The sequence below is a fragment of the Ixodes scapularis genome, unplaced genomic scaffold, assembly GCF_016920785.2.
Source record: "Ixodes scapularis isolate PalLabHiFi unplaced genomic scaffold, ASM1692078v2 PGA_scaffold11__112_contigs__length_91849675, whole genome shotgun sequence".
NCBI classification, from domain to species: Eukaryota; Metazoa; Arthropoda; class Arachnida; order Ixodida; family Ixodidae; genus Ixodes; species Ixodes scapularis.
In genome coordinates, this window is record NW_024609837.1 from 56,519,788 (window position 1) to 56,547,307 (window position 27,520).

General features: G+C 45.5%; 1 protein-coding gene across 1 annotated transcript in view; it reads right to left on the reverse strand.

Moving 5' to 3' along the window:
- LOC8024794 (carboxypeptidase Q) overlaps positions 1 to 27,520 on the reverse strand; it is a 36,161-nt gene that overhangs the window by 1,540 nt on the left and 7,101 nt on the right. The window contains exons 2-4 of the mRNA XM_029966360.3: positions 8,243 to 8,544; positions 7,093 to 7,342; positions 1,739 to 1,842 (exon numbers count right to left, since the gene is read on the reverse strand). Coding sequence (XP_029822220.3) covers positions 1,739 to 1,842; positions 7,093 to 7,342; positions 8,243 to 8,544 — 656 coding nt within the window. The remainder of the gene's footprint in view (positions 1 to 1,738; positions 1,843 to 7,092; positions 7,343 to 8,242; positions 8,545 to 27,520) is intronic.

Below are 27,520 nucleotides of genomic sequence, written 5' to 3' on the forward strand. Positions count from 1 at the left end.
ATGCGTCAAAAACCTGGTATCATCGACAAAACTTTTATTATACGGAGTTTTAGTGGCGCCATCTATCTTAGGTCCACAAAACCGTCAGCTTTATCTGCTACCGCGAACAGCCCCCAGAAGCCGGAGGTGGAGGGGTAGGGCCGGACGGGTATGGCCAGACCCGGATGAGACTTTCCTCCTTTCACCCTATTGTTCGCGCTGCGCCTGCCAGCACGTGGTCACGCGGTCGCGAGCGGATGAATTCTCGCTGCTCACTGATGGCTCTAGAGAGAGAACTTTACCAGAACCCCGTGCCTACCCCATCGACTTGACTGCGCACGTGACCCGGAAGACGATGTACGAGTTGAGAAATGGCAAAAACCTGGATATTTTTCATTTTTTAAAATAAAAACTAGGGTATCCAGACAAGATCTGTTTTCTGTAGTTCACTTCAGAAGTGTCAGGCATCAACTTCCACAATTATTTAAGCAAAGCCCTGAAATTGTTGCACAGCTCCTTTAATGTCGCAGACACACTGGTCTACATCGAGCAAAACGTACGGTGTTCGATGCAGACATGACGAGAGAATTGTCTTCGCCTCACACATGTTCGAAGCATGTTTGCTTTAAACATGCACATGGTTCGAACACGCACAAAGACAGTCTCGTATGACCAATATGACAGGAGCGTCACGTAAGTAAGAAACACGCCTCGGACAGTGTCTTCAGACTGTCCTTTGTATGATGTATTAGAAGTGGGACCGCCGCTTTAGGCTGGTTCAACATCTACGTTCTGAGTAGGACCAACTACGTGGCAACTTCTTGCGAACGCTAACGACGAACGTTACTACAGTAACCGAGGGCCGAGGGATGTTTCAGCACAATCAGCGTCGATGTCTGAACCATGGCTTCCAGTACGAAAGGATAATCGTGGCTCTGTTGTGTTGCACCAAGAGGAGGGACTAGTTTTCAGGTCATCGTGAAAACTAAAGGCCTATAATGTCAGTGATGTGACGAAAATGACGAGCCGCGTCTTCCCGCAGGTGCAGTTCAGAGGTCTCATTTTGGTCACCGCAAGCGCCAGAGCAAGGTCTAATTTGCCTCTCTCGGAGAGAGCGAAGATAGCGTTTGTAGACGGTTCGTCCGCTAACGTGAGTGAAGAACGCAGATCGTATTCTACAAATCGTCAATTGCAGACGGAAATGAAACGAGAAAACACCGTCCGTCGTCTGCATACAGACCGAGAAAAAAAGGACGTTTATCGTTTGCTACCTGTCTGTTGAGGTTGGAAGCAGGCTGAAATTGTGATCGTCTGCTATTTCACTTTGGAAGCCATTGACAACTCGCGGATCGTTTACAAACTTGAAGTTGTTCTGCTGCCGTACACAAAATGACACCAATCGGTGGGTGAAGGAGTACTAATTAGGCAACCACGTCAGAGGCCACCAGACCTTTCTGGCGTTGTGTGTTAATGAGACGTTTCCATCAACTTTTTGCACGATTGTGAACTCGCGAATGGGTCAAAAGTCGCTAATTGGTTGTTATGCATGCGCAAGTTACGGCGCCACGGCCAGTCAAAAGCTGAGAACGTTCTTGCTCTCATCTTAACCAAGATAGGACCCCGGGCCCGAGTTCCTTCCGTCCCACGCGGCGTTTTGTTCCACAAGCTCTAAAGGGCTAGTGAAACCTCGTTCCAGAATGCATCAGAGCTGAGTGGCCCTGCCTGCGGTCAGCTCAACGCGTTCGAATACCCCTCTCACCTCCTTGGGGTACTTAGTCCCCATCCAGTCGGCCACGATGTTCCTGGAGACGACCTGCTCAGGATCTCCGGGCTCCAGCTTGAGGTAGACCTGCACCTCCTCTCCTGCGGCAGACAACAGACAACCGTCACGCAACCTTATTATACGCAAATGGTTAATTTAAAAATACATTATGATTGTGAAACAAATCCACCTGGGGCGGTTTGCTGATTAACGCGGGTACCTCTCCCGTTGACCCAAATCTCCGCAAGTGGGATTTTCTGGCCAAGCAACCGGCTCATGAACCGTTCATAAATAGTGCACGAAGCCCTTGTGCACAATCTATGAGACGTTCTTTGATTCGCTTCAGGATAGCATTAGGAATGTTGTTCTGCGCAAATCAGAAACAAAAATATCGCTTTGCAACCATCCTGATAATAATGCAATTAATGCAAAGGTTCAAGCGAGCTGGACAAGAATGACGATAATAATTAATGGAGAAGAGGAAGAAGGGGGACAAGGAACAAACACAAATCTCCAAACACAGCTAGGTGGCTGTTGCGCGACGAATTTTCTCGGTCGCGCATCAGTCACATTACTATGTTTAGAGATTTGTGTTTGTCTTTTGTTCTCCTTGTTCCCGTTCTCCAGGTAATATTATCGTCAACAACCATGCTCAACGCTTTGCGCCGGCTCCAGCACTTAATTTTCTGTTATTCCTTGCGGCGCGCTCGCTTTTCAGCCTGTAACTTTATGAATGCATTAATATTTGCTACAGATGTTGTATAGCTAAAAACGGGCTGCAACTTTGGTTATTCTTCCAAACGCATTTAAATGTGGTAGTTTTTTAGGGTGGATCGTCCTCTTATTTAGGGTTGTGCATATGGCAAGATGATCCATCGTCTTTCGGTGCCTGGAGTGGGTTGTGCTCTCAGTTCAGGTGGTTGCTAGGGCAGGGTTTTTGTATAGAAACAGATTACGTCATGCCATCCTCTTTGCGACGCTGCGCGCACTTCACTTTAGCACCACCCGGATACAAAGCGGTGCGCTGAATTTTCTGGATCACCAAGAGAGGGAAAGCGCGCTTTCCTGCCCTTCTGCTCCTCGTTCCGCGCGCTTTTTTTACGTCACCTGTTACTGCTCCTCTTTTTCTGGCCCTTTCCACATATTGTCACGAAAGACAAATGATGAGGCGATGAAAACTGAAGCAAACTAAACGTTTACTGGGAAGAAATTGTTCCCAAAACACAATAGAAAAAGGCTAGCGTCGCAGGCGTCGATTTCGGCTAAACAGCAAGACCGAACCGCTGGGGCGATACTGACCGTGGCTCGCCACGTGGAGACCCTTATGTGCACGTGTCGGCTCCTGGAACAATCGACGTAGAAGTTTCGTCGTGTAGAACATTCGGACCTCGAACAAGCAATAGGGTTCTCGAACAAGCCAGTAGGGCTCTCGAATTTACCAGAAATCTAAATTGAAAGAATAAATAAAAGACGCGGCGCTCCCAGGAATCGAACTCTGGGTTCGATTCCTGGGAGCTAGTCAAGCGCGGTAACCACTCGGCCACGCACGCGCTCGCTCGCGGACGCGCGTGGCAATAGCAGACATGTACAAATTACTCAAAAAAGGTAGTTAAGTTAAGTTACTGAGTATCGACGCCAAAAGTAATTGGAGTAGAGTAGAAATTACGCATTCGTAATAGTAATTGAGTGAACTACTAACTACTGTAAAAAGTAGCGAGTTACTTTGAAGTTACTTTCGAAGTTACTTTTTTATATATTTGTGGTAGCAAAATGAACAGCAGTTTTGATCAATGAAAAACCCTGCGAGCCTAAAATAAATGCAGTCTATTTATGGCTTGCGTTTTCGCCAAAATAGTTTACTTGCTCGCAGAAGCAATTGACTTTCAAAGTTCTTGATAGGAGAGTTTTCCCCTTTTCCTTCTAAGGACGTCCCCAGCCCACCTAAATAGACGTTCCACCGACGGGCTGGATGGAACTGCAGCGTTGAATTTGAGAAACAGGCTGTGCAGGGTCGGGTAAGCGAGTGTCGGCATCTTAGGTGTCCATGACGAAACTTGTGAGGTTTGCCTCGGGTAGAGGATCTTTAATAACAAACTTTCCTCCTTTTTTTTTTTTTTTGTTCGTCAAGTTGAGATTGTTATGTCTGGCCCCTCTTCATTCCGACGTCGTTCTGAGAGTACGCTGGGCGAGTGCACCAGACCGTCAAGGGTTCAAGTGTCGCGGCACGACGATGAGATCATCCGGACGACTGCGCGTCCCGTTGTAGTGCTAGTACTACGCTACTGAAAAAAAAAAAATTGTTTTGGTTTAACAGATAATGAATCGAAGTATACTTCGCCGCTAACGCCGGGTCCAACAAAAGGATCTCCCAAGGGTAACTCGCAATCCTCGCCGGCGACTACAATATTCTGACGCGCCTCAATCATTTTTAACAAAAAGGAGGTCTCCCAGGCATAGATGGTCGGAAGGACGCGAAGGATTACGTGAACAAGCATCGTCGCTCGTATACAGTTGCAGCTGTAAGCGGGAACGTGCTCCCATGCATGAACGGATTATCCATACCAGGGTTTGTGCGCGGGGCAGTCCGGCTTTGCAAAGGCGTATGCGCTGACGACAAGGCGCCCAGCTGCGAGGTCATTCCTGTGGCGCCTCCCGTGGAACCTACCGCTTGAGTCAGAACTCACTAAAGACAGACAGCACGAAAACAACAACTCTCAGAGTGCCCCCCCCCCCCCCCCCCCCCCCCCCCGTCTTTCACGGTTGCTGCTGGAAACGCGGCGCCTGCGTGCATTACCGGATTAGGTCAATACCCGACCAAGGCTTGTTCAGCATCTCTTCCCGCGTTCGTGCGCGCCGGTGTTATGTTTTGGCTGCTCGTCGCCACCTTGGCCCAAGGACGCCTTCCCGAACAAGGGGGCCCCTTGTTCGGGAATGCCACTTCATCTGCCGGCGTCTTATTCATTTCTGCGCTCAAACTTTCGTAATGGGCAAAATTAGCACTATATAATTTCGAAAGTAGTTAGTAATTTGAGTAGAAGTTACCTGAAAAAAGTAGTTAAATTAAACTACTAATTACCCAAATAGAGTTGTAATTGAAAGTTACCAAGTTACTCGAAAAAGTAGTTAAACTACAGTAGTTTGAGTAGAGTAGTTGAACTACGTCCAAGTCTGGGCAATAGGGAGTTTTAGTAGACCGTGTTTCCCGCTCCGCTAGCCCTCCGCTACGAAGAAACCGCCACTGCGCCTGCGCGCCGATGGCCTTGGCTGTAGAGTTCCGGGTAGCGGAGGGGCTTAGCGGAGCGGGAAACACGGTGTACTAAAACTCGCTAATATCTCCACTCTACGCGCTTTCTCACACCACCTGCTTTTGCTCCTCCCTTTCCTGCCTGCTGTGTCCGTAGCTTTATTAGCAGGGCACTCAGCATCCACGCCGGTGACCGCTGTTAGATCCCTGGCACTGGTTGCCGTTTTGTTCCAAGATCGTTTAGAAGTTACCGATGGACCGACCTACGCATTTTGTGCTTACGTGACTCATGAGGTTAATTGGACCCATAAAGCTACGACTTTAATAATTTAAAACTAGCGCTCTGAAAGCAAATCAGTAAAACAGTAGTAGCCTCTTGCGCTGCCACGACCGAGCCAGACGAACGTCTCGCTCTATTTTGCTACGAGAGTGACGTGCCAACGCCGCTGATTACCAAGGTTGCCGTTTCTCGAACCGGCAGTTTCGGTTTTGACGTAGAATCCCGAAACAACATGTTCAGGCAAGATATCTACAAAACTACAAAAGACACCGAAAAAAACAAAAATTACACCTCGTAATTCAGAGACGCTTCCTGAACGAAACCCCGAGATCCAGAATATGTAGCAAAGTTAGCCTGTAAAGAAAATCATCGTCTATTCGTTTTCGGTGAAACGTTGTTTCTGACCTTCTACTTGAGAATTCACGGCACTTGGTTTCGGAAGTCTCACGTTGAGTGAGTTATTTTTTTATTTTTTTTTTAAATATTGAATGGGGTCACGCAGACTAGCAGCTTGTGGATTTCCAGAATCCTCGAAGCAGGCAGTTCGAGACACCTTTCAAGAGGAACTCTGGCAAAATTTTGAGACACTGATTTGACCCGAAATCGGTTAAAGGCAGCAATAGGCACGTCTATAGACTATACTCTCTATCACATAAAGAAACTTAGTAAATGAAATCCGGCGCTCCTCGCGGAGCATTACTGATTTCCCAGTTGGTTGGACTCCCTCTTTATGTGGGGAATTAAGATATATGTAGGTGTAGTTTAGATTAGATATACGCTTATTATCAAGACGTACACCTTTCATACGCCAAAAGTATCGCTTTTTCCTTGATCTTGTAGGAACTACTTCGCACGGCGTATGAACAACGCGCAAAACTTGCTTTTTGCTTGAGGTCAAAACAAGTAGAGTAACCCGAATGACCAGTAACAATAATTATTTTTTTTCGCGATGTTAATGAAGTTTAATATTTGGGCCGAAAAGCTGAGGCTCTACTGGCAACACTGAAAAGGTGACGTCAGATGTTCTAGTGGTGGGGTGAAACGAGTGCTACTCAAACTCCGACAAGCTAAAAAAAAAAAAAAGAAACGAGGGGGGGGGAAGTATGTGCCAAATTGTTTTTTGTTGTTGTCGTCTATTCGATTTGCAAGTTAAACAACCCGTCACGTCACCTCACTGTAGAGTGCGGAAAAAAATGAATATTGCTTTTGTCACATAACCTTCATTTGTCGCTTTCTCAGTGGCTATCTTGAACTTAGGCATAATAAATGGCAGACCGGAATAAGTAACGCCTCGGTATTCCGAACAGCTGGTTAGTTTGGGTAGGTCCTAAAACCGCCTTTACAGGCTCCGTATATACGTTTGACTTTGTAGCACTACGGTGCCTGGATCCCGTCGGCGACTAGTGTGTTTACCTCGTCCCAAAAAGTGGTTCTCGATATCCACTCGATGACGTCACAGAAATGCCACGCTGTCCCCGGCCGCGATCCTGACGATGTCGCGGCAGCAATGGTGGATGTGGCAGACAACTGTTCAGCTGCAGGGCACTCTCCAACTTGACAGCATGCGGGAGTTTTGACAGCGAGGGATTGCGACGTCGTGACGACAGCGACACTCGCGTTCCCTGGTGCTTTCTACCGGAACTTCTACGGCCAACCACCAGAATTACGACATCTGAGAGCATAACAATCCGGCTTTTGTGACGTCATTTCCGGAACACTTTCGATGCACGGAAGGGATAGAACACAGTGAATGAAATAGAACATATCAGTCGGAGACGCGTTCCAGGCACCGCATGCTCGGTCAGTCGGCCGTAGTGTAACGCCCACCTCTCTTGGTCATCCTGGCCAGCAGGTCGGCATCCAGCTTGGTGAGCACGGCGGCCGCGATGCGTGGCGTGCCCTTGTCGTAGCCCGTGAGGCCCGCGTACAGGGCCGTGCCCGTCAGGGGTTCGGGGGCCCTAAACAGGCAGGCCAAGGCGCCCTGCCGGGCCGCCTGGCTGGTGCCCCGCAGCAGGTAGCTGGCGTAGTTGCCGCTGCCCTTCCACTCCGGCAGGTACAGCACGATCCGACCGCTCACCTACGACGCCACGGGTCCGATTTGGGTCACCGCGAGAGCAAGTGCGAGATCAAATGGACCATCCAGAAATATGTGGCGCATTATAACGATCCCATGTACGGCACGTGATACATCACCCAATGAACGGGAGTCGAAGCCAGTTATTTCAGAACTCAAAGAAAGCAGAAGGACAGCGAAGCAAAGTTGGCGATGACCTTCTTTTGTTTTCGTTTCATTTTCCGTGTGCTCTGAACACCCAGTGATAAAAAAAATGAATCGTGGAGTCGGCCCCAGTGGACAACGGAAGAGCTCCACTATTTCCCTCGCCGCCCACCTAAATGTGGGATAACCGTGAGGTCTCCTGGAATTTTCCGGCAGGATCTATTTGCCACTTGCAGAGTGAGTGAGGATAGAGTACATAAACGGTTCGTCTGCTAACGCGAGGGAATAGCGCGATTCGTTTCTTACAAAGCGCCATTCGCGCACGGAAATAAAGCAAGAAAGCATCATACGTCATCCGCTACCAAATTGAAAAAAAAAAATATATATATATAATCTGCTATACGAATCGAGTGCTGTGGCGAAGTGAGATCGGACGCGGGCTGAAATTGTGGCCGTCTGCCATAACCCGCGTTTCGTTTGCAAATCTCAAGTTGTTCTGCTCCCGCGCACAAGCTGACATCGGCCGGTGGACGAAAGAGTACTAAGGACAAGCACATCAAACGCATTGAGACCTTTCTCGCTATTTCTAAGTTGTTCAGTCGTTCCTGCCAAAATATACCAAACGAGTCAGAAATTTTTCTTCAGTTGATTACGCAGTAAGCTGTGGCGCCACGTCCAATCAGCAGCCGAGAACGCCCTCGTTCTCACCTCGACCAAAATCGGACCCCGGAAGCGAGGGCGTTCGACCGACTCACTCACTGCCTGGAGGTTGTCGAAGGAGCGGACGACGCTTAGGGCCGCCGTCACGCCTCCGGGAGGCGTCCCCACGGAGCCGCCCAGTCCCAGGATCTTGAGCCGGCGGGACTCCGGCTTGACGAGTCGTGCCACCTCTCCCTGGCGCTTCCAGCGCACGGCTAGCACGTCCTCGGTGTGCACGTCCTGGAAGCGATCCAACCGAAGCTTCTCGACCAGGTGGTCGATGGACTTCTCCAGCGTGGCGCTGCCCAGAATGCGCTCGCTGTACTTGTCCACGAATTGCACCATCTGCTGGTACGCCACGCCTGGGAGAAGATTGGGGCAGTCGCCAAAACGTACGACTCACCAAGTACCGCGCCCTACCAAAGCCACCTAGAAGACAAGACCTGAGCACGACGTCATCGGTAGTGGGTCCCCGATCCACCCCAAGCGGCAAACACGCCGAAGCTTGCAAAGTGGCAGACTTGGTGTTACCGCCTTCTGGCGTCGCGTTCATTGCGAGAGGCTGCAAAACGCGTGGGCGGCTATGCTGACTCATACGGCCTCTTCCTCTCGGATTACTATAGTTCATTTCACTTCATGTCTGTGGAAGCCGAAGCTAAAAGCACGAGCATATTGCCCCGAACGGTGCGTGCACTGCAGGAGCGCGTGCTTTTGGCAGGGCCGGTGAAAGACCAAAGCTCATACTTGTACCTTGTGCTGCGCTCACAGGGAAACGAAGCATACACAAGAGGAGGTGGCCGTGCAGTTCTCGCAGAGTTTCAGTATGTGGCGCTCTTGTACGTTGATGAAAGGTAGAGACGTTCGCAACAAAATGTATTTGCCTATTTAAGCCGTAAAACATTATCAGCGCTGCTCCTGATCACGTCGTGTGAATGCGCCAGTTTTCTGCCAAATACTCAACAAAAGCATTTAAGATAAGATACTAGATACCCATTTGAAGATGTATTTGTATTAGTATTCATGTCACTTTTACTACGAACTATCTTGAGTACAGTTCAATTTTTTGAAAAAGTAATTATATTACAAAGATACTTGGCTAGTCTTGCAAGCTGGTAATATAACAATGAAAAGTCAGATGCATTTGTGATGACTTTTCTGAAAATCACATTTTGCTGTGATCTTAATGAATTTCAAGAAGCGCCTGGACTGCTTCAATTAAAGTTTAATTTGAAATAATTCGGGATGTGCAACATAATGCGTGCCGAAATATCTTAGGAACAAACGGGACTCGTGTATTGTAGACATGGTACCTGCCGTGCTTTACTTTCACAGCCTGCTCTGCTCATGACGCATTCATGAATAAGTCTGGGATACACCTCGCCTCAATTTCGGGGGGACTTGACATATAGTCCGGCATTGTATATCCATAACAGCCGAACTAGAAGTTGATCAGGCAGCCAGACTTGTTGATGAGTACAGGAGTGAAAGGCACACGTGCACGCTCAGGAGAAGCATCGCATTCGAGGACAGCATCCTATGTCGCTGATTAACCACCAAAAGTGAGTACTTTGTCCCAACAGTCAAACACAAGAAGAAGCAACTGTACCTTTAAACTGTCAAAAACACATTAAAGAGGCGAAGGGGGAAACACAGGAAACACAGGAGAGTGTCCACAAGACCAGACTTGTTCCCGTTAATTGAAAAAAGTAATTATTTACAATTACAATTACTTGACCTAATATGTAACTGATTACCCTTCCTTACAAATTACTCGCAGTAAAAGTAATCGATTAATCGATTACTTTCGATTCGTTACTTTACTTGATTACTTTTCCGTTATTCCAAAGAAACTTACCGTGTGTTTTGGGGGCGGGATTTACTGCCGCATCTAAAATAAAACCCGGATCAAATGCGCTTCATTAATTTTTCCACATGTTTAGGTTAAAAACTTTAAGGGGTAAAATCTATGAAAAATAAATGACTTAAACTGGTGTTTGAGATAAATGGGTGCTGCGCTGATCGGCCGAGACAGTGGTGCATCACATGAACATACCACGAATACATTTTGGGCATTCTGGTGGAGGCCACATGCACACACCACTCCAAATAATCCTTGTTTGTCATCAGCGTACTGCAGAACACTGCTTCCACATGCTTTCACTGACTGCTTCGTGTTGGTAAAGGACTATTTTTGTTAATTTAAACGGTTTAGGAGTAAGAACAAAATGGTCTACTTGCTTTTGGATACGTTTCCAAGACTGTTGTTTGATGAAGGATGTTATCCGACCAAATGACTTCTTTTTTTCTAACAAAATGGTGAATTGGGCCAGTTTCTAGTTCACACAATTGAAATGGTAATACTCAAATTCACAGCTGAATTGAGTATGCCGTTAGGAAATTATCAAAAAGTATCATCATCAGCTTTCAGCACTCACCCACGTCTCTCACACGTTTACAGCCGCTCTCCTGTCTCAACTCGAGTATCCATGCCAGCCACTGCTTATTCCGCGTTTCCCTTTCCCCAAAGGTTTGGTCTAACTTCCGGCACGCGCAGTCCGCTGACGAGAACCCCCATCATCCCCAACTGGAACTTCCAACATTTTAGAGAGCAGCTCTTAAGGCCCTGTCACACTGAGGCAACAGTTGGACAACTCTATCCGGCAACACTGGGAAGTCGTGTTGCCGGCGACCCTGTCACATCAAGGCAACAACAACAGTCGGGCAACATGCTGTTGCCGCCCGGCAACCGTGTTGCCCGATCTGTTGTCCGACAACCCTGTCACACCGCGCTGACGGCGGGGACAACGCGGGGAACACTCGGCCATCTTGATTGTTTACCTTCGTTCGTGTGCGGCGCGGAATCGCTGCAAATGTGACTCTACAAAGTGCTAGTGCGCTCGAGAGGCCGGGAATTACCACGGTACGACATCAACCAGTGACTGTGATTAGAAAACTTGACACGGGGAGTATTTTCCGCTCTTTATTTTATCGAAATGATCTTCATTCGCTGACAAAGGAGATAGCCCTAACCGAGGAAAGTGACATCGCTGATATATGTTCGGGATTTACGCCACCGTATGGAGTGTTTCTGTCCGGTTCTTTCATGCAATTCCTATTTCTACTGTAAAATTGAGTTAGCGCCGGCAGTACCCCAAAGCGTCTTTTGTAGCGCGGTGTTGAGCCGAACTGACAGTGCTTCAAAACTGCGACACCGACACGATCGGCCTTCATAACAATCGGTGGAATAAATATTTTTCAACGCTGTCTACTTGATCGCTTCATTCCCCCAAAACGTCATGGGAATTTCGAAAACAAATCAGGTGTCTGGTAGCGGCTGTTTCCAAGTTCCAAGAATCGACAATCATGATCAGAGTGGTCGTATTATGCTTCGATTTTTTATTATTTGGTTTTCTGGATCATTTTTATTATACTTTATTAGCGGGTGAGTAGGCATGCCATTTTATTTCCCTATCAGTAATGTGAGCTGGTCTCTCGGCAGTTCTAATTTCAAAACCAGGCTGAACGTTCACGGCCGTAGCTGCGACCATTTCGAAAATCGTTTTCCGTATCTACGCAGCAAAAACAGTAAACGAAAATATTGTAGCTGCACGCCAGCCCTAATTATTGTTAAATAACGTTTTCCAAGTAAGACTTTATTGATAGGGGACTAGCTCTGCCATCGAAGCTATCTATGTTGTCGTGTTGCCGGCCCGAAATTCGCTCAGCCAGCGATCAGGGCAACACACGTTGTCGAACACAAGTTGCTGCTGTTTTTGTTGCCGAAAGCTATCATACCGTGGCAACATTTTAGTTGTCGTCCATGTTAATTGTCGTGCTGTTGCCGCGATGTGACAGGTTTGTCGGACAACACGGGGAGTGAGCAACAAGTTGCCCGACTGTTGGACAACGTGTTGTGTTGATGTTGCTGTCGTGTTGCCTCAGTGTGACAGGGCCTTTAGGCGCCCGTTTCCGGCTTGAGCGGCGTCGCCGTCAGCGTAACCAAGGTCACCCCAAGGTTACGTGACCCCTCCCAAGGTCACCACAAGGCCACGTCACCCCCGAGGTCACGTGACCCCTCCCAAGGTCACGTGGCCCCCTCCCCCCGAGGTCAGGTGACCCCCCGGAGCATATTAAAGAATGAGGGGAGGAGGAGGAGGGGTCTACCCTCCCCTCAGTACCCTTCCCTCCTCCTCCTCCTCAAGAGCTGCGCTCCAATTCGGCGTTACAGGGAGTTGTAAACCGTAACCGTAACCGTAAATTATTTACTGGTAACCGGTTTTAACCGATATTAACCGAAAAATAAAAATACCAGTTCTTCTCAGGTATGACCTGGAGAAGGGATCTTGAAATGTCGTGGCCATTTGACAGAGTTACTGTCAGCGAGCGGTGCATCTGGTAATACATTTCCATTCAATCTAACTTTAGGATTAAGAATACTTCGTTAAAATCAGTGTTCGAGCTTATAACGAAAAAGTCGAGATTTTTTTTGGTTCTCAACATGCGGCTTGGACGTCTGAAGCCATTTCGGCAGTAGCACCCCCTGCCTGCTCATTGCCCGCCGTCGAAATTCACAAGGGTTTTAGACCGATCTCCGTTTAAACTGACAGCAGAGTTTATAATGCAATTTTGCTGTTACAATAAGCTGCCGGTGTCACATCGCCGACGCATGTTCTGCTTCACGAACCCACTAGTGGGAAGTCACATGGCACAAAGCGCAAAGCTGGTTGGCCTGCAGTATTTAGCTTTTAGAAAGCTCAGGCGTGAACAGGGGCCAGGCCCCACGCTGTTGTATGTGTGTTTGCGGGGTGGGCGCCCTTATGCTTAAACTTCAATAAACAATCAAGAGCAAAAACAAAACGCAGACAGGGGGGGGGGGGGGGGGGGGGGGGGATAGTTATCATTTGGGTTCGCTCTCGTTTCCGACTTCTCAAAAGGACCATTTTTGAAACGTCCTTCTAAGTTGGGCCGGCCGCACTTGGTTCGCTCTCGCTGCATCCTTCGCGTTTCATCTTAAAAAAAAGGGGGCATTTCAACCTGTCGGTGTCGTAGCTTGGTCACCGCATATGCCCGGAGAAGCTTCTTCGAGTACGTCCCTCCCTTCTTCCAAGTGAACTGCACGCACGCGCTCACATACACGCAAGCACATGCTTTGATCCCCCGGCTTGGCTTAAGGTTCCTGAAACACGTCCGTTCTGCTCTTAAAACATGCAGCGAAGGTCAGGACAAGGTAGTTGGGTTTTGCCGAAGTGGCCGTAGGCGCTGGGCAATGAAGCACCGAACTGCGCCTTTGTGTCAAAGCACGGTTTCTGTGCCTTCCTTCTCCCGAGCCACAGGAGGGTGCACTGGGACTAGTGAACCCCACCCCCCCCCCCCCCCCCCCACACACACACACGCACACTCGCACACACGCACACACACATACACACTCTATTGCTAAGAACACTGCGCTGTCGTGTTTTCCGAGAATTCCCCTTCTCTCCTTGGGGCTAACACTCCCTTCGCCGCGAACCCGCATCTAGTGTGACTGCGTTAGAAGAGCGGATATAATTGCATCGTAATAAAGTAGAAAGTTGGGCTAGTTGGTTTTGGTTATACATAATGACAAATACACAGCGCAAAAGGACAAAAAGGGAAGAGACACACCGGGTAGAACAGAGCGCTGACTCGCAACTAGATATTTTAATAGAAGAAAAAGAGAAAGAAGAATATTTAGGTCACCATAATTCGCACGTGTAACCTGTGCCATGATATGTGGTCGCTATGGCACGCGCTGGGCCTTCATAGTCAATTCCATCTGTCTCGTTGTCCAACAAAGAGTTGGAGTTCATGAAACTGACTATGAAGGCCCAGCGCGTGCCATAGCGACCACATATCATGGCACAGGTTACACGTGCGAAATATGGTGACCAAAATATTCTTCTTTCTCTTTTTCTTCTATTAAAATATCTAGTTGCGAGTCAGCGCTCTGTTCTATCCGGTGTGTCTCTTCCCTTTTTGTCCTTTTGCGCTATGTATTTGTCATTATGTATAATTGCATCGCCCTTTTTCCACCATATCTTTTTTTTCGCCGGATGGTGGAAATGTAATGAGTAATTGCGTGTAATTCGTTACTCAAAAAGTAAAGGGATTACTTTAGAAATTACATTTCCAAAAAAGTAATGGATTAATTAGTAAATTACAAAAAAAAAAATGTAACGGATTACAAGTAATCCCGTTACTTGTAACGGATTACTTCCATGTCTGCACAAAACCACTTCTAAACGCCTTCTCCTGCCCCCTTCTGCACCGATTCGAACCATCCTTCACGAATTGAGATCAAGATGGTCAAGATTCTAGTCATGATCAACTAGTTTATAAATGACTTCACTTGGTGGAAAACTAGTATCAATGATTTTGGGGGCGAAACATTGCGCGCATTTGAAAGGAATTGAAAAAAAAAAAAAGCTTTTGAACGAGCTTTATTGCAGCACAATAAAGCCAGCACTGTTTGGCCGAGAGAGTGCCGATGCTACCATGAAAACGTGTTCGCGCATTTTCATACTGGAATCCTCTGAACAGGCGATTTCCGAAAATGGTTCATCGTAATCATACCGAGCGTCGGCGTCACACTCCTCCGCTGACGGAACCACTCTAGCTCTAGACAAAATGTGGGGTCTGAGTGAAAAATCCCGATGACAAAACCAGCACTTTGCTAGCCTTGAGCGTGACGTGCCATTCAAAGACAGCTTGAAGAAAACTTAAGTGGGCAAGAGGGGCTACCCATTTGATATTTCTTTGGCATTTGGAGACTGCGTTTTGCTCGGGTTTTGTTTCCTGTTCTGTGTTCGGTCGCTTGACTCCAAGTTTGCAATCGGTTCAGCTTTGTCCTGGAATCTGACGATCTCTTATTCTGTAGATTGTTCCAGCGCAAATGTTTTTTCAAGGTTACAAAATGTATTTGAGATACCGAGTAGAAGATTCAAGATAGTGAGACTCTAAACAACAGACTAAGCGTATCTACAAGATACCAAAATACTACCGAAAGTATTTGAAATATAGTATCTTGAGTAGAGTATTCAAGATAGGCGCAAGTCTGTAATGCGCACACTCGAACCAACAGGGAGCACAACCAACACCACCTGGAAGATAAGGCGTGCACCTACCGCCGCCGCCCCCCCCCCCCCCCTCCCCAACGTCATCAATGGCGGATCTACGCAGCGCCGCCTATTCGCAACTTTCAGCGATGGTGATACCGCGGAGTGAGGATCGCGCTCCCTAGCTCCTGGATGGTTGACTTCACAATAAATGTCCCTGCCTACACCTTCCTGGGGTGAAAAAATGAAAGCCGATTACAACTCCTTGTAACGCCGAATTGGAGCCCAGCTTTGGAGGAGGAGGAGGGGAGGGTACTGAGGGGAACCGTACTGAGGGGTCACGTGACCGGGGGGGGGGGGTCACGTGACCTGGGGTGGGTCACGTGACCTTACAGTTATGCCGACGCCGCTCAAGCCGGAAACGGACGCCTAAGAGCTGCGCTCTAAAATAAAGTAAGGCTCTAATACAGCTCGCATATAGCAAAACTGTAACTACTTACCGTCGCAGACCCAGCTTCGTCTGTTATTCTACGACGATCACCCAGAGGACAGCCATTTTGATGGAAACTAGCGCGCCCCCTATAGGTCATGAAAGTTGCAAATAGGATTCCAGAAACATACGAGCGCTTTTTATCTTGACAGTCTACGAATAAAACCATACCGTGTGTCATCCTAATATGTAAAACATTGAAGGCCACAAGCGCGAGGTCCTTGCTTTCTGTACCTGTGGGGCCACGTGATAAAAATGATGTTTGGAGATAAAATGCTGGATTTTTTACGTATTTTATTCATTTTCTGAATTATAGCGGTCACTTATATCATACTGTGTTTCGGTGATTGATTTGTTTTAGAGCGCAGCTCTTAGGCGCCCACTTCCGGCTTGAACGGCGTCGCCGTCGGCGTAACCGTGAGGTCACGTGACCTTCCTGAGGTAACGTAACCCCCCTGAGGTCACATGACCCCTCCCTGTTGTCACGTGACTCCCCTGAGGTCACGTGACCTTCCCCCAGAAGTCACGTGACCTTCCCCCAGAAGTCACGTGACCTCAGGGAGTCCCCTATCCCTCAGTACCCTTCCATCCTATCCCTCAGTACCCTTCCCTCCTCCTCCTCAAGAGCTGCGCTCTAATCCGGCGTTACAGGGAGTTATAAACGGCTTTCATTTTGTTGTAGCGCTTAGTCAAAACCTTCGAAACTGCATTTTAAAGCCGTAGCCTCACGTCATGAGGTTCTGGCATGCGGCCGGGGGAAGAAATGAGTAAGGTGGTGCGTACATTTTTGGCTTTAATTTATTCCAAACACCAGCATAGCGTTCTGACTTGGCTTTTCTTGCAGCGCTTGATATTATTATTTGGCGAAGTTCCAGAGTGTTAGTCGCATATTTGCCGAGTTGCAGGGATGGGCAAATACATGGAAATATGTATCGAAATACAAATACAAAATACTTCGTCAAAAATGTATTTAATTACAAATCTAATTACATTTCCAGAAAAGCATTTAAATACAAGTTACAAATACAACCAAATGTATTTGGTCTCCTCCAAATACTTTTCCAAATACAGTCCTCAAAATTTGCGTCAGCGACTTCAGGGCACCTGCAACGGGTTTCTGGGTATCTCATTTTAATTTTGCATCGCACACTCTCGAGTTCGTGTGCGAGGCTCTAGTAACGTAATAAAAATATAATCACAAAAAAATGTAATCAGCTTGGACGTGATAGGTGAAAGAATTACAGTTCAAGCAACTTTTTTTGTCGATCACATTTTGGAATAGACAAACAAAGAACTGAGACGGCCAAGAGGCGCAGCACTAGCCAGAGAATTTTTTATTGTTGCAACTCTCTCCAGTTAGGAAAATCTGGACGACCCGCGCATTTAGAATGTTCCAGGCAAAAATATGGATGGAAATCATGCTGGAAAGCATCACAAGTTGTCACAGGTACTTATTTAGCCAGTCTGCCTGTGAATGTCGATTTCGCCACTATTCTTGCCCTGGACTAGCACCGTAATCACAAACCACCGTAATCACAATTGACTGGGAAAATCTTAGTTTCCCAGTCAATTAAACTTTCTGAAATTCCGAGAGATTGGAAAACTGGAAACATAACCCCTGTGTTCAAATATGGTGACCGCCAACTAATTACAAACTATCGGCCAATCTCCCTAACTAGCGTATCATCTAAGCTCATGGAACACGTACTTTACCCCAATATAATCAATTGTTTAGAAGATAACAACCTCCTTTTTAATCACCAACATGGTTTTCGAAAAGTGTGCTCTTGCGAAATCCAACTAACGGCGTTTCTTCATGACATTCACGTAGGTTTTAATACCAACATTCAGACTGACGCCATTTTTCTCGAGTTTTCTAAAGCGCTTGATAGGGTCCCTCATCAACTTCTTAAAACAAAAACTTAACGAATTTAAGATCCATCCCGCTATCGTAAATGGGATATCCGAATTCTTGACTAACCGCACCCAGTACACCACCATTAATAACTCTAAATCCCCCTCGTGCCCTATAACCTCAGGCGTCCTTCAGGGTAGTGTACTCGGGCCCTTACTCTTTTTAATCTACATCAATGATATTCATGAGCACATCTCGTCATCAGTTCGGTTATTTACAGACGACTGCGTAATTTACAGGCCCATTCTCTCGCTCGACGATCACCATACCTTGCAAGCTGAAATTTCACAAGTTATTCAATGGTGCAATAAATGGCTGATGACTCAATTTCGACAAATGTAAATCCCTTTCGTTTTCTCGCCGTGCTCTTCAACCTTTTTCTTACCATTTTGACGCGTCCCCCATCACTGTTTGCAGTTCATATACATATCTCGGTATTCATTTAACATCTGACCTTTTATGGACGTCTCACATCAGTAATATAGTAGCTAGCGCAAACCGTACCCTCGGTTTTTTGCGCCGAAACCTGAAACCCGCAACACCAGAGATAAGACAACTAGCATACTCAACTTTCGTTCGGCCTGAGCTTGAATTCGCTTCTTCTGTGTGGTGCCCTAGGCAATCTTACCTATCTAACAAACTTGAATCCATCCAAAACAGGGCTCTTCGTTTTATTTTTTCTGATTACTCACCATTCACGAGCATATCTGGATTGCGCGAAGCAGCTAAACTTCACATGCTTTCATTGAGGCGGCGAGTGTCCCGTCTCTCTGTCCTTCACCGAATCTTTCACCATAACATGTCTCTTCGTGAGTCTCTGCTTTTACCCCCGTGGCAGATTTTCCCCCGCTTTGACCACTCCTGCAAGTTGCGGCCCATTTTTTCGTCAAATACTTCATACAGTGATTCAACTTTACCTTTGGCAATAAACGATTGGAACATACTACCAAATGACATTGTTACCATAACTGACACACATAAATTTGCCGCCTTTGTAACCACTTTCATCTCTGCTTTATCCGGCTAGTTCCCTCTTTTATTGTGTTAAAATTGCGTGCGGAAGTGTTTGACTAAGAAAAAAAACAAAAAACGAATGTACCATTCCCTTGTGTAATGCCCGTAAGTGCCTTCAAGGATAATAAATGATGATGATGATGATGATGATGAAAGTCACTAAACGCTTGTGCTTGATTGAGAGACACTGCATTCGGTGCAGAACGTAGTTTTCTTCCTGCTCTGGACAGTGACAATAAATTTGAAGGATGTATTTTCGTCCACAAAATTGTATTTAATTACAATTGTATTTGAAATACGCACGTTTTAGTATTTAAATACACACGTCAAATACATTACCCAATTTGTAATTAAATACAAATGCAAAATACACAAAGTATTTGAAATACGTATTTCAAATATTTGTAGTTGAAATACCGCCCACCCCTGCCGAGTTGCTATATATTGTTTGACCTATGTTTGACTACTTGTTAAACAATTCAAAGTGCTTTACTTAGTCCAATTTGAAGCCGAGACATTCTAACATTATAGTATGCATATTTATCTAAGTGGTACGTTAAATACGTAGTTCAAGTTCCGTCACACATTTAAACAACACTCCTGTTAAAAAAATAAGCAACAAAAACCAGGTGTATATAGTGTGACAAAAAATTACATGTTTTTCTTTGTTTTTTTTTATTGCAAAAGTAAACTAGGCATTGCCGAACGCTCATCCTCCGTCCAAAGGTATACAGCTAGATGTCCCAACCAGATGCCAAAGTTTCAGCTCGGACAGACACCTTATTCAAAAGTTATAAGTGATTTTCTGAAAACTTGAATGGGAAAATGGAGCCCCTTTTTTGCCCGTTTTCGGTTTCTGGTGCCATACAGACCCATGTATTCGAAAACTCCGTCGGCCGTCATTTTCCCAATGAAACTTTCAAAAAATCACATAACTTTTAAATAAGGTGTCCGTTCGGGCTGTAACTTTGGCATCTGGTTGTGACCTCTAGCGCTACCTTTGGGCGGAGAATGAGTGTTCGGCGATGCCTAGTTTATTTTTGCTGTAAAAAAACAACAACAACAACAAAAAACAACTGTAAAATGTTTGTTTGTGACACCCTGTAAATATTTTGAAACATGATTAACACGCTTTTTAATTACTCCGCCAACTTCTGGTCCGCGAGCAACAGGCTTCGCACCATCTTATTTTTCTCGTAACGTTGTCTTTAGTTTTGTGGTCATGTTGCAATTAACCAACTTGGTAGTCAATAAATATTAATTAGCTTCTACTTTTTTCGAAGCAAACTTCGTTAGCATATTTTAAGCCAGCCATATATCACGGTGACTTAAGCCCTCCGAATCGTAAATATTCACATAAAGGTTCGTCATGCAAATATATTTGCAAGAGAGAAAATAAACAAAAAATAAAACACCCTTCTTGCAAATGTTTACCAACAAGAAATAATAATGTGAATAAATATAACCTTACCTCGAACACCTTTCCGAGTTGCCGCGAAGTAAAACATGCTGTATACATATAAAAATAAACAAAAACTAAGGGAAGACATAGTGCTAAGCACAATGATCAGCACGCACCTAGACGGAAGTCAACACGATACCTTGTTGCGTGAGTGCCTTCTGCGCCAGAGTGCACAGGAAAAAAATACTCGTATGCGCTCGCGCCTTGACGAATTAGAAGATGGAAACAGACGAGGTAACTTAATCTTTCACGGAATTGAGGATTCCGATCGTGAAACATGGGCTCAATCGGACGAGAAGGTAAGAACGGCGTTGAGTCAAGCCATGAACTTGCAGATTGACGTGGAATGTATTGCTTGGGCGCACAGAATAGGTGCCTTCTTTGCTAGCCGTTGTTGTCCGCAAATCGAAAAATTTGCAAACCTAAAGGCTCGTGATAATATTTTGAATTCAAAACCAGTACTAAAAAATAGGTGTGTTTTGTAAACGAGGACTTTTCGCCGGCAACCCGTCACGCACGACGTAAGCTAATGGAATTCGCGAAGGGTACGTATCCAAATGTTGCATTTACTTTGTATTATAACAAGCTTTATGTCGACAAAAAAGTCTTTTTTATTTTTTGGAAACTGACTCCGCCGTTCAGCTTGGGGGTCATCAGGAGGCCGTAGCAAGCGCTTAAACTAATAGGTCATCTTCTAGCCTAGCACAAACATCGTCATAGCAGATTAACAGCAATAACAGCCATCGTCCGCCTGTTGAACAAACTTCGATTATTTTTACTAATATGCGGAGTGTCATAAAAAACCGTGACGCAATTAATGCCGTTTTAGAATCATCATCTGCTGATTTAGGTATACTCACAGAAACGTGGCTCTCTGCTAAAATACGTGACAGCGAAATTTTCTCGTGTGGTATGCGTTTCAATGTGTGCCGCTATGATAGGGAATTGAAATCCGGTGGTGTGTTAATTGCTGTATCTGAGAATATGACATCTTTCTGTGTGAACATTTCAACTAATCTTGAGTGTCTTTGTGTATGCGTTAGTGCAAGCTATAAACGTATAGTTCTTTGTGTTTGTTATAGACCGCCGAATTATTCTGCTACCTTCCCCAATGAGCTACACGACGTTCTTAATTTTATTTTAACCAGGTTTCCTGACTCTCCCGTCTTTCTCTTGGGAGATTTTAACTATTCTAGTATAGTGTGGACTGGTGTGTGTTCCTCTGTTCCCCTAACTCCTCAGAATGTTTGATTTTCTAAATGCATGCGTTGATTTCAACTTAACTCAGCTTGTCACAAAGCCTACACGTGTTACAGCCACAACTGCCAGTATGCTTGACCTTGTATTAACTTCCTCACCCGATCTTGTTTCTTAAATGTCTCATCTTCCTGAACTCAGCGATCATTGTACGTTACACATCACCTTAAATTTACCTGTAGTTATTTCCTCGAAAGGAACCAAATTCATTCTAGATTATAAGAAAGCGAATTTTGACGCCATTAACAATGAACTCGCTCTCTTTGTGGATGGCTACATCGATTCTTTTTCACAACAGTCAGTTCAAGAAAATTTGAACCTTTTTAAAAATATTGTTAAAACACTCATGGGTACATACATTCCGCTTCGATCGATATCGTCCCACACTAATTCTCCTTGGTTCAGTGTCCAACTCAAGCGGCTTTCCAATAAGAAAAAACGGTTGTTTAGGGCCGCTAAGTTTTCTAACAAACCGGATCGCTGGTCAGCCTATCACGACGCTCTTGTGGAGTACAAATCTGCTATTCAAAGCGCAAAACATTCTTTCTTTAATATCACCTTGCCGACATTACTAGGCACTAGTCCTAAACGATTTCGGAACACTGTTAACAGTAAAGACAAGTCGTCTATTTCGCTTTGTGTTGACGGCTGTGCGATCCCCAGTGATGTAGATCCTGAACAATGTTTTTGCTGACTCATTTTCAAGTTTTGTTAATTCGCCATCTTGCTTACTCCAGGAATATTATTTATACCTATGGACCCCATTGTAATTGACCCCACTGGTATTGTTAAACTAATAGAAAGTTTAAAACTGTCTCCTTCAGCTGGTCCTGATAATATTACCTCATAGTTCTTGAAAAACTTAATTATGTATTAATCTATTATATTTTTCTAAACAATTTTTTTAGTCTCTTGAACGTGGTATTTTACCTGACGACTGGAAGGTAGCCAGGATAATTCCATTGCACAAAGGAGGTGATGAGCATTCCCCCCTTAACTATCGTCCAATCTCGCTTACCTGCATACTATGTAAATTACTAGAGCATATAGTATACTCCCAACTGGTTAATTTCCTGGAATCAAATTCTTTTTTTTTTACAAGGGCCAACATGGTTTCCGCAAATTTCATTCTTGTGAGACACAGCTTTTGTCATTTACTAGCGATCTTCATTCCATCCTTGATTGTGGGTCCTAAGTTGACTGTGTTTTTCTAGATTTTAGCAAGACTTTCGATACAGTCCCTCACCAGTTGCTTCTATTAAAACTTAACAAATTAAGTATTGATCCTAACGTAGTTTCCTGGATAGCCTGTTTTCTAACTAACCGATATCAGTTCTTTATTGCTAATGAGAACACGTCTCCCCTCACTTCCGTCACATCCGGTGTTCCTCAAGGATCCGTATTAGGCCCTCTATTGTTTTTCATTTACATCAATGACCTACCTAATTGCGTCTTATCATTAATAATCTTTTCAATGACGACTGTGTAATATATACTAAATCTACTAACGACTTTGATGTTTTAAAGCTCCAGACAGATATCAAAGCTGTTTACCACTGGTGTGAACTTTGGAATATGGAACTTAACATTACTAAATGTAAAGTCATGAGAATATCACGTCCTAGTCCTAATGTGCCCTTCTACCATCTCAACAACGTTCCTTTGGCCCCTGTTTCTTCTTATAAATATTTTGGCGTTCACATTACTTGTAACCTCTCATGGAAACTGCATGTTAAATATGTCATCAATAACGCTAGCCGCATGCTAGGCTACCCGAAAAGAAACTTTGCTATCGCACCGTCAGCCTTAAAATTAACACTGTATAAATCTCTCGTTCGCTCCAAACTAGAGTATGCTTCTTCTATCTGGGACCCCAGTCAGTCTAATCTAATTAATATCCTGGAAGCGGTCCAGAACCGTTCTGCCCGTTTTATTCTAGGTAACTATCACCGCACTGCGAGTGTAAGCTCCATGAAAATCACCTCGTCCCTGCCTAACCTCTCTCTCCGACGAAAAGTTTCTCGTTTGTGCCTTTCCCACAAGATCTATCATGCTAACCCGTACTTGAAGCAACGTCTTTTCATCCCACCGTTCTACATTTCACCTCGCATCGATTATCACCTCAAAGTTGGAATTTACAAATGTAATACCAACGCATTTCTACTATCATTCGTCCCTAAAACTTCTTTGGAATGGAATCACCTTCCGACTTCCGTAATTTATATTATTGATACCCAAATGTTTAAAAATGCTATAAACACTCTTTACTGTCCTGAGCTGCCATGATACCTTATGTACTCTGCCCTTTTGTTTCGTTCTGCGTGTTATTTTGTTACTCCCACTCCCATCTTTAATGCCGATTGGCCTTGAGGATATTTAAATAAATAAATAAATACATAAATAAATAAATAAATAAATAAATTGATTATCCAGGATATACCCGGAGCATCATGTCCAAAATATCAAGAAACAGCTCAGTTCTACCTCAGACAAACCAGTCGCTACGTTTATAATATAAGCGGGTCGTACGCAATCAAACAAGAGAGCGCCGCGAATGGGGCAGGAGAAGCAGACGACGACCCGGCAACAGCCCATCGTTGCGCTTCTTTGCCGGTGGAGGCTCTGGCTATCGCCAGACTGCGGCGACCTCTAGACATGTACTCTGGTTATATAAGCTTCTGTGCACAACGCATTGGAGAGGTCACGTGAATCCTTGCAACGCTCTCCTTCAACACATACCAGACAGCTAAACAACAACAACAAATGGTGGACGAAATTACGACAGTGAAAACGCCCTATAGACCTTTTCTACGCTGGCACGCCATCTTGAATCGCGGAATATGCGGTATGCGGGAACACATCGTGTTGCTCTCTCTATCCACACTACTGGAAGAAGCTCCCGTTTTAACCGCGAAGGTCTATCATGCCTTTTCTAAATTACTTTACTTCTTCCAAGTTGTAATGCCTTGTTGTTGTTTTTATTGTTTGTCATTTTCAATATTGGATTTCCCAACTACGTGGCTGAAAATAAGTGCAAAATGTAATATGAACCAGTGTTGCGGAGTTGCCACTCCGGAGTTGGAATGATTCCGGAATCATTCCGCATTTTCTCGACCCCGGAATGGAATGGGAATGGAATGGCGGCAACGTTGAAGGGAATGGAATGGGAATGGAATTAGATGTCTTTTGCCCGGAATGGAATGGGAATGGAATGCGCCAAGTTCTTTTTCTTTATTTATTTATTTATTTACGTTCAGCTATATCGAGCCAGGCATCGAGTCAGCTGTTCAGAAATAAAATGAGCGGGAAACTACAAACCCGCGTAAGGCCCTAACAGACTTATACGCAAAAAAATGCAATAAAAAAGCGTCAAAGCAAAGAACAAAGGGGGGAGGGGGGGGGGGGGGGCGGCGGTGGCGCCTTTCACCAGTGAAGTTCAACACATATCCGAATGCATCTGCGCCTGTAATATTGCACAGCTGAAGGGTACGTCATCAGCCGACGTGAACGTGACCCGCAGCTCTGGTGATCCGATACCCAGGAAGGAGGCCAGACGTGGCCTCGCTGTGCGGACCCAGACTTCGTACACCTGCGATTGTCTCGAGCGGGCTGTTTCTCGGAGAGCTCGCACCTGTGCCGGCCATCTCAGGTCGATCGCAGTCCACGAGGTCTCTGTTTGAATGATGCTAGACGAAACTTGAGGATTGCCATTCATGCGTTGGAAGCGGAGGGTCGGCAGATAGGACCGTCACAACAGGGATGCTACCGTATCGATTTTTCAACCGTAACAGAAGATAATACGTGTGCTTCAAGATGCTTCAGGCGCTCCACTTTTCTCGAAAATTCCAAATGCAACTGCCCGCATGGTCTTCAACGAGGTAACCTACAACGAGAGTACGTACTGGCCTTTCATACAGCAGCGTGGGTAAAGTTTCATGTTCAAGGCAACACCTACAGATACAAGAATACTAGCAATATTAGTTCATCCCACCGTGACGTCATGTGATCAGTGTTGACAGGGGCGCCCTTATTGGACAGGGGAGTGGTGATGTTTTGATGGAATTTATTTAGAGGTCGAAATCTTTTCGCATCACTGGTCATACAGACAGGATGCCATGGAAGGGAGCGCGGTCAATCCTTGACGGAACCTTTTTTCAACCCATTGAAGCCTCTTCGTCCGGAACCACTGCGTTCAAGGCAAAATGCCAAGCCTGCGGGAAAGTAATTTCGCGACAACAAAAAACTTCCACTTCAAACTTAAAGCCTCATCTCAGTTGGTGTCTCAACGAAATTTGAAAAATTTAATGCATTATCAGTATTTATATTTCTGTCCTCCCTAAAATGTATTCCTGTATTTGTATTTCGAAAGACTTTTTGCCTCTTTTTAAAATGTATTTCCGATATGTATCGTGATACATTTTTACAGATATATTTGAGACTTGGGTATCACTATTTTAGCAACTATTTTCACATATTCCAGTATTTGTATTTCTAAATACATTTTTGAATATTTCTGCCCAACCCTGCAACGCAATGCGGCTGTTAAGTGAAATTATTCATAGTAAAACATATCAAATAGCGCAACAGAAAGACAAGGACAAGAAGTATACAGGACAGGCGCTGTATACTTGTCCTGTATACTTCTTGTCCTTGTCTTTCTGTTGCGCTATTTTATATGTTTTACTAAGATGAACCAACTAGCCCAACAACTTACCTTACGAAACTATTCATGTTTAGGAATTAGAGGAATGGAATGGAACGATTCAGCCATTCCAGGAGTGGGAATGGGCCCATTGTCCCCATTCCTAGGAGTTGAAAGGAATGGAATTATCGAAAACTCTAATTCCCCGGAATGGAATTGGAATGGAATGGAGGTGCCCATTCCGCAACACTGATATGAACCTTTCCAAAAAGAGCTTTCCGGCCGCCGCCGTTTCGCAACTCTCGCGAAACCTATCAGCTAGAAATGTCTGCCACCCCCCTGGACTGTAGAGACCCAATCAGCGCGACTTCCCACCTGCGTTGCGCATTCAGAGTTCGCCGGCCTTTCTTGAACGCTTTAACTTTATTTTCCTGTTTAGGATCCTTACCTTTTCTGTGTTATCTTCCAACGCGAGAACTAGAAAAAATCGGGCAAGTAGCCTGCTAGGCCTTAGCGGGAAACGAATGAAGAGAGAGCCGTCAGTAGAGATAAAGGATTATCTCCGCTGAGATAATATGCGAAAAGCCTTCACGGCTATGTTCCCGGTCTTCGCGAAAAATTGCTGGTTGGGTGTGGAGTAGGGGACGGACCAGACACGCCTGTTTCTTTGCATTGGTGCAGTGCAAAAAGGGAGATCTCCAGAGAAGGTGCCCTAAAACAAGCCAGATTCCGCCCGTCGTGCAGTGACTGTCGTCGAAAGTGTAGATTGAATATGCTGTGTTATTTTAGATCTTCCAAACAAATCCTGTGGGGATAACGTAACATCTGGGGGGGGGGGGGGGGGGGGGGGTGTTACATGTAGTATGTTGTTCGACTGATGAGACACGTTAAATTTATTGTTGTGAGCAGGCGATCTTGTGTGGCCATATATTTGCGACAATTGCTGTCGTACAAAATCTGCGTAAAATAAAACCAACATTGCACTAGCATTCGTTTTGTCGCATGCGGTGTCAACACAAAAAGCATTAATTGACTTGTTTTAGTTCCCAAACAGGGTACAATGCTTTCTCAAAGGCCTCGAGACACCCTACTTGCCAAAAAACACCCAAAAACATAAAATCGTACTTTTCGCCCACAGTGTGCGAAGAAACGAAAGCGATAGCTGCAGCAAGGTCGCAGAATGCGGGTGGAATGATGCCATCACGTACCTGGGGGGGGGGGGGGGGGGGGGGGGGGGGGGGACGTAGTTAGCTCTCATTGCCATGGTGGTTGGCGTCGTGGATACCACTGACGACCGCCACCAGTGCATGGTGATCTGTAAAGTGGGTAAGCGCGGTGGAAGTTTATTAAACCATCCAGCATTATGCGTAGCAACTGGATACTGCCAATGTGGGGTTTCGGATGACGCGAGGAAAGTTTGAAAACAAGTCTTTCAAGCAGCCGAGGCGGAAGCCTCCTTTCGTCGCGTCGTTACTGGTGGGAGGC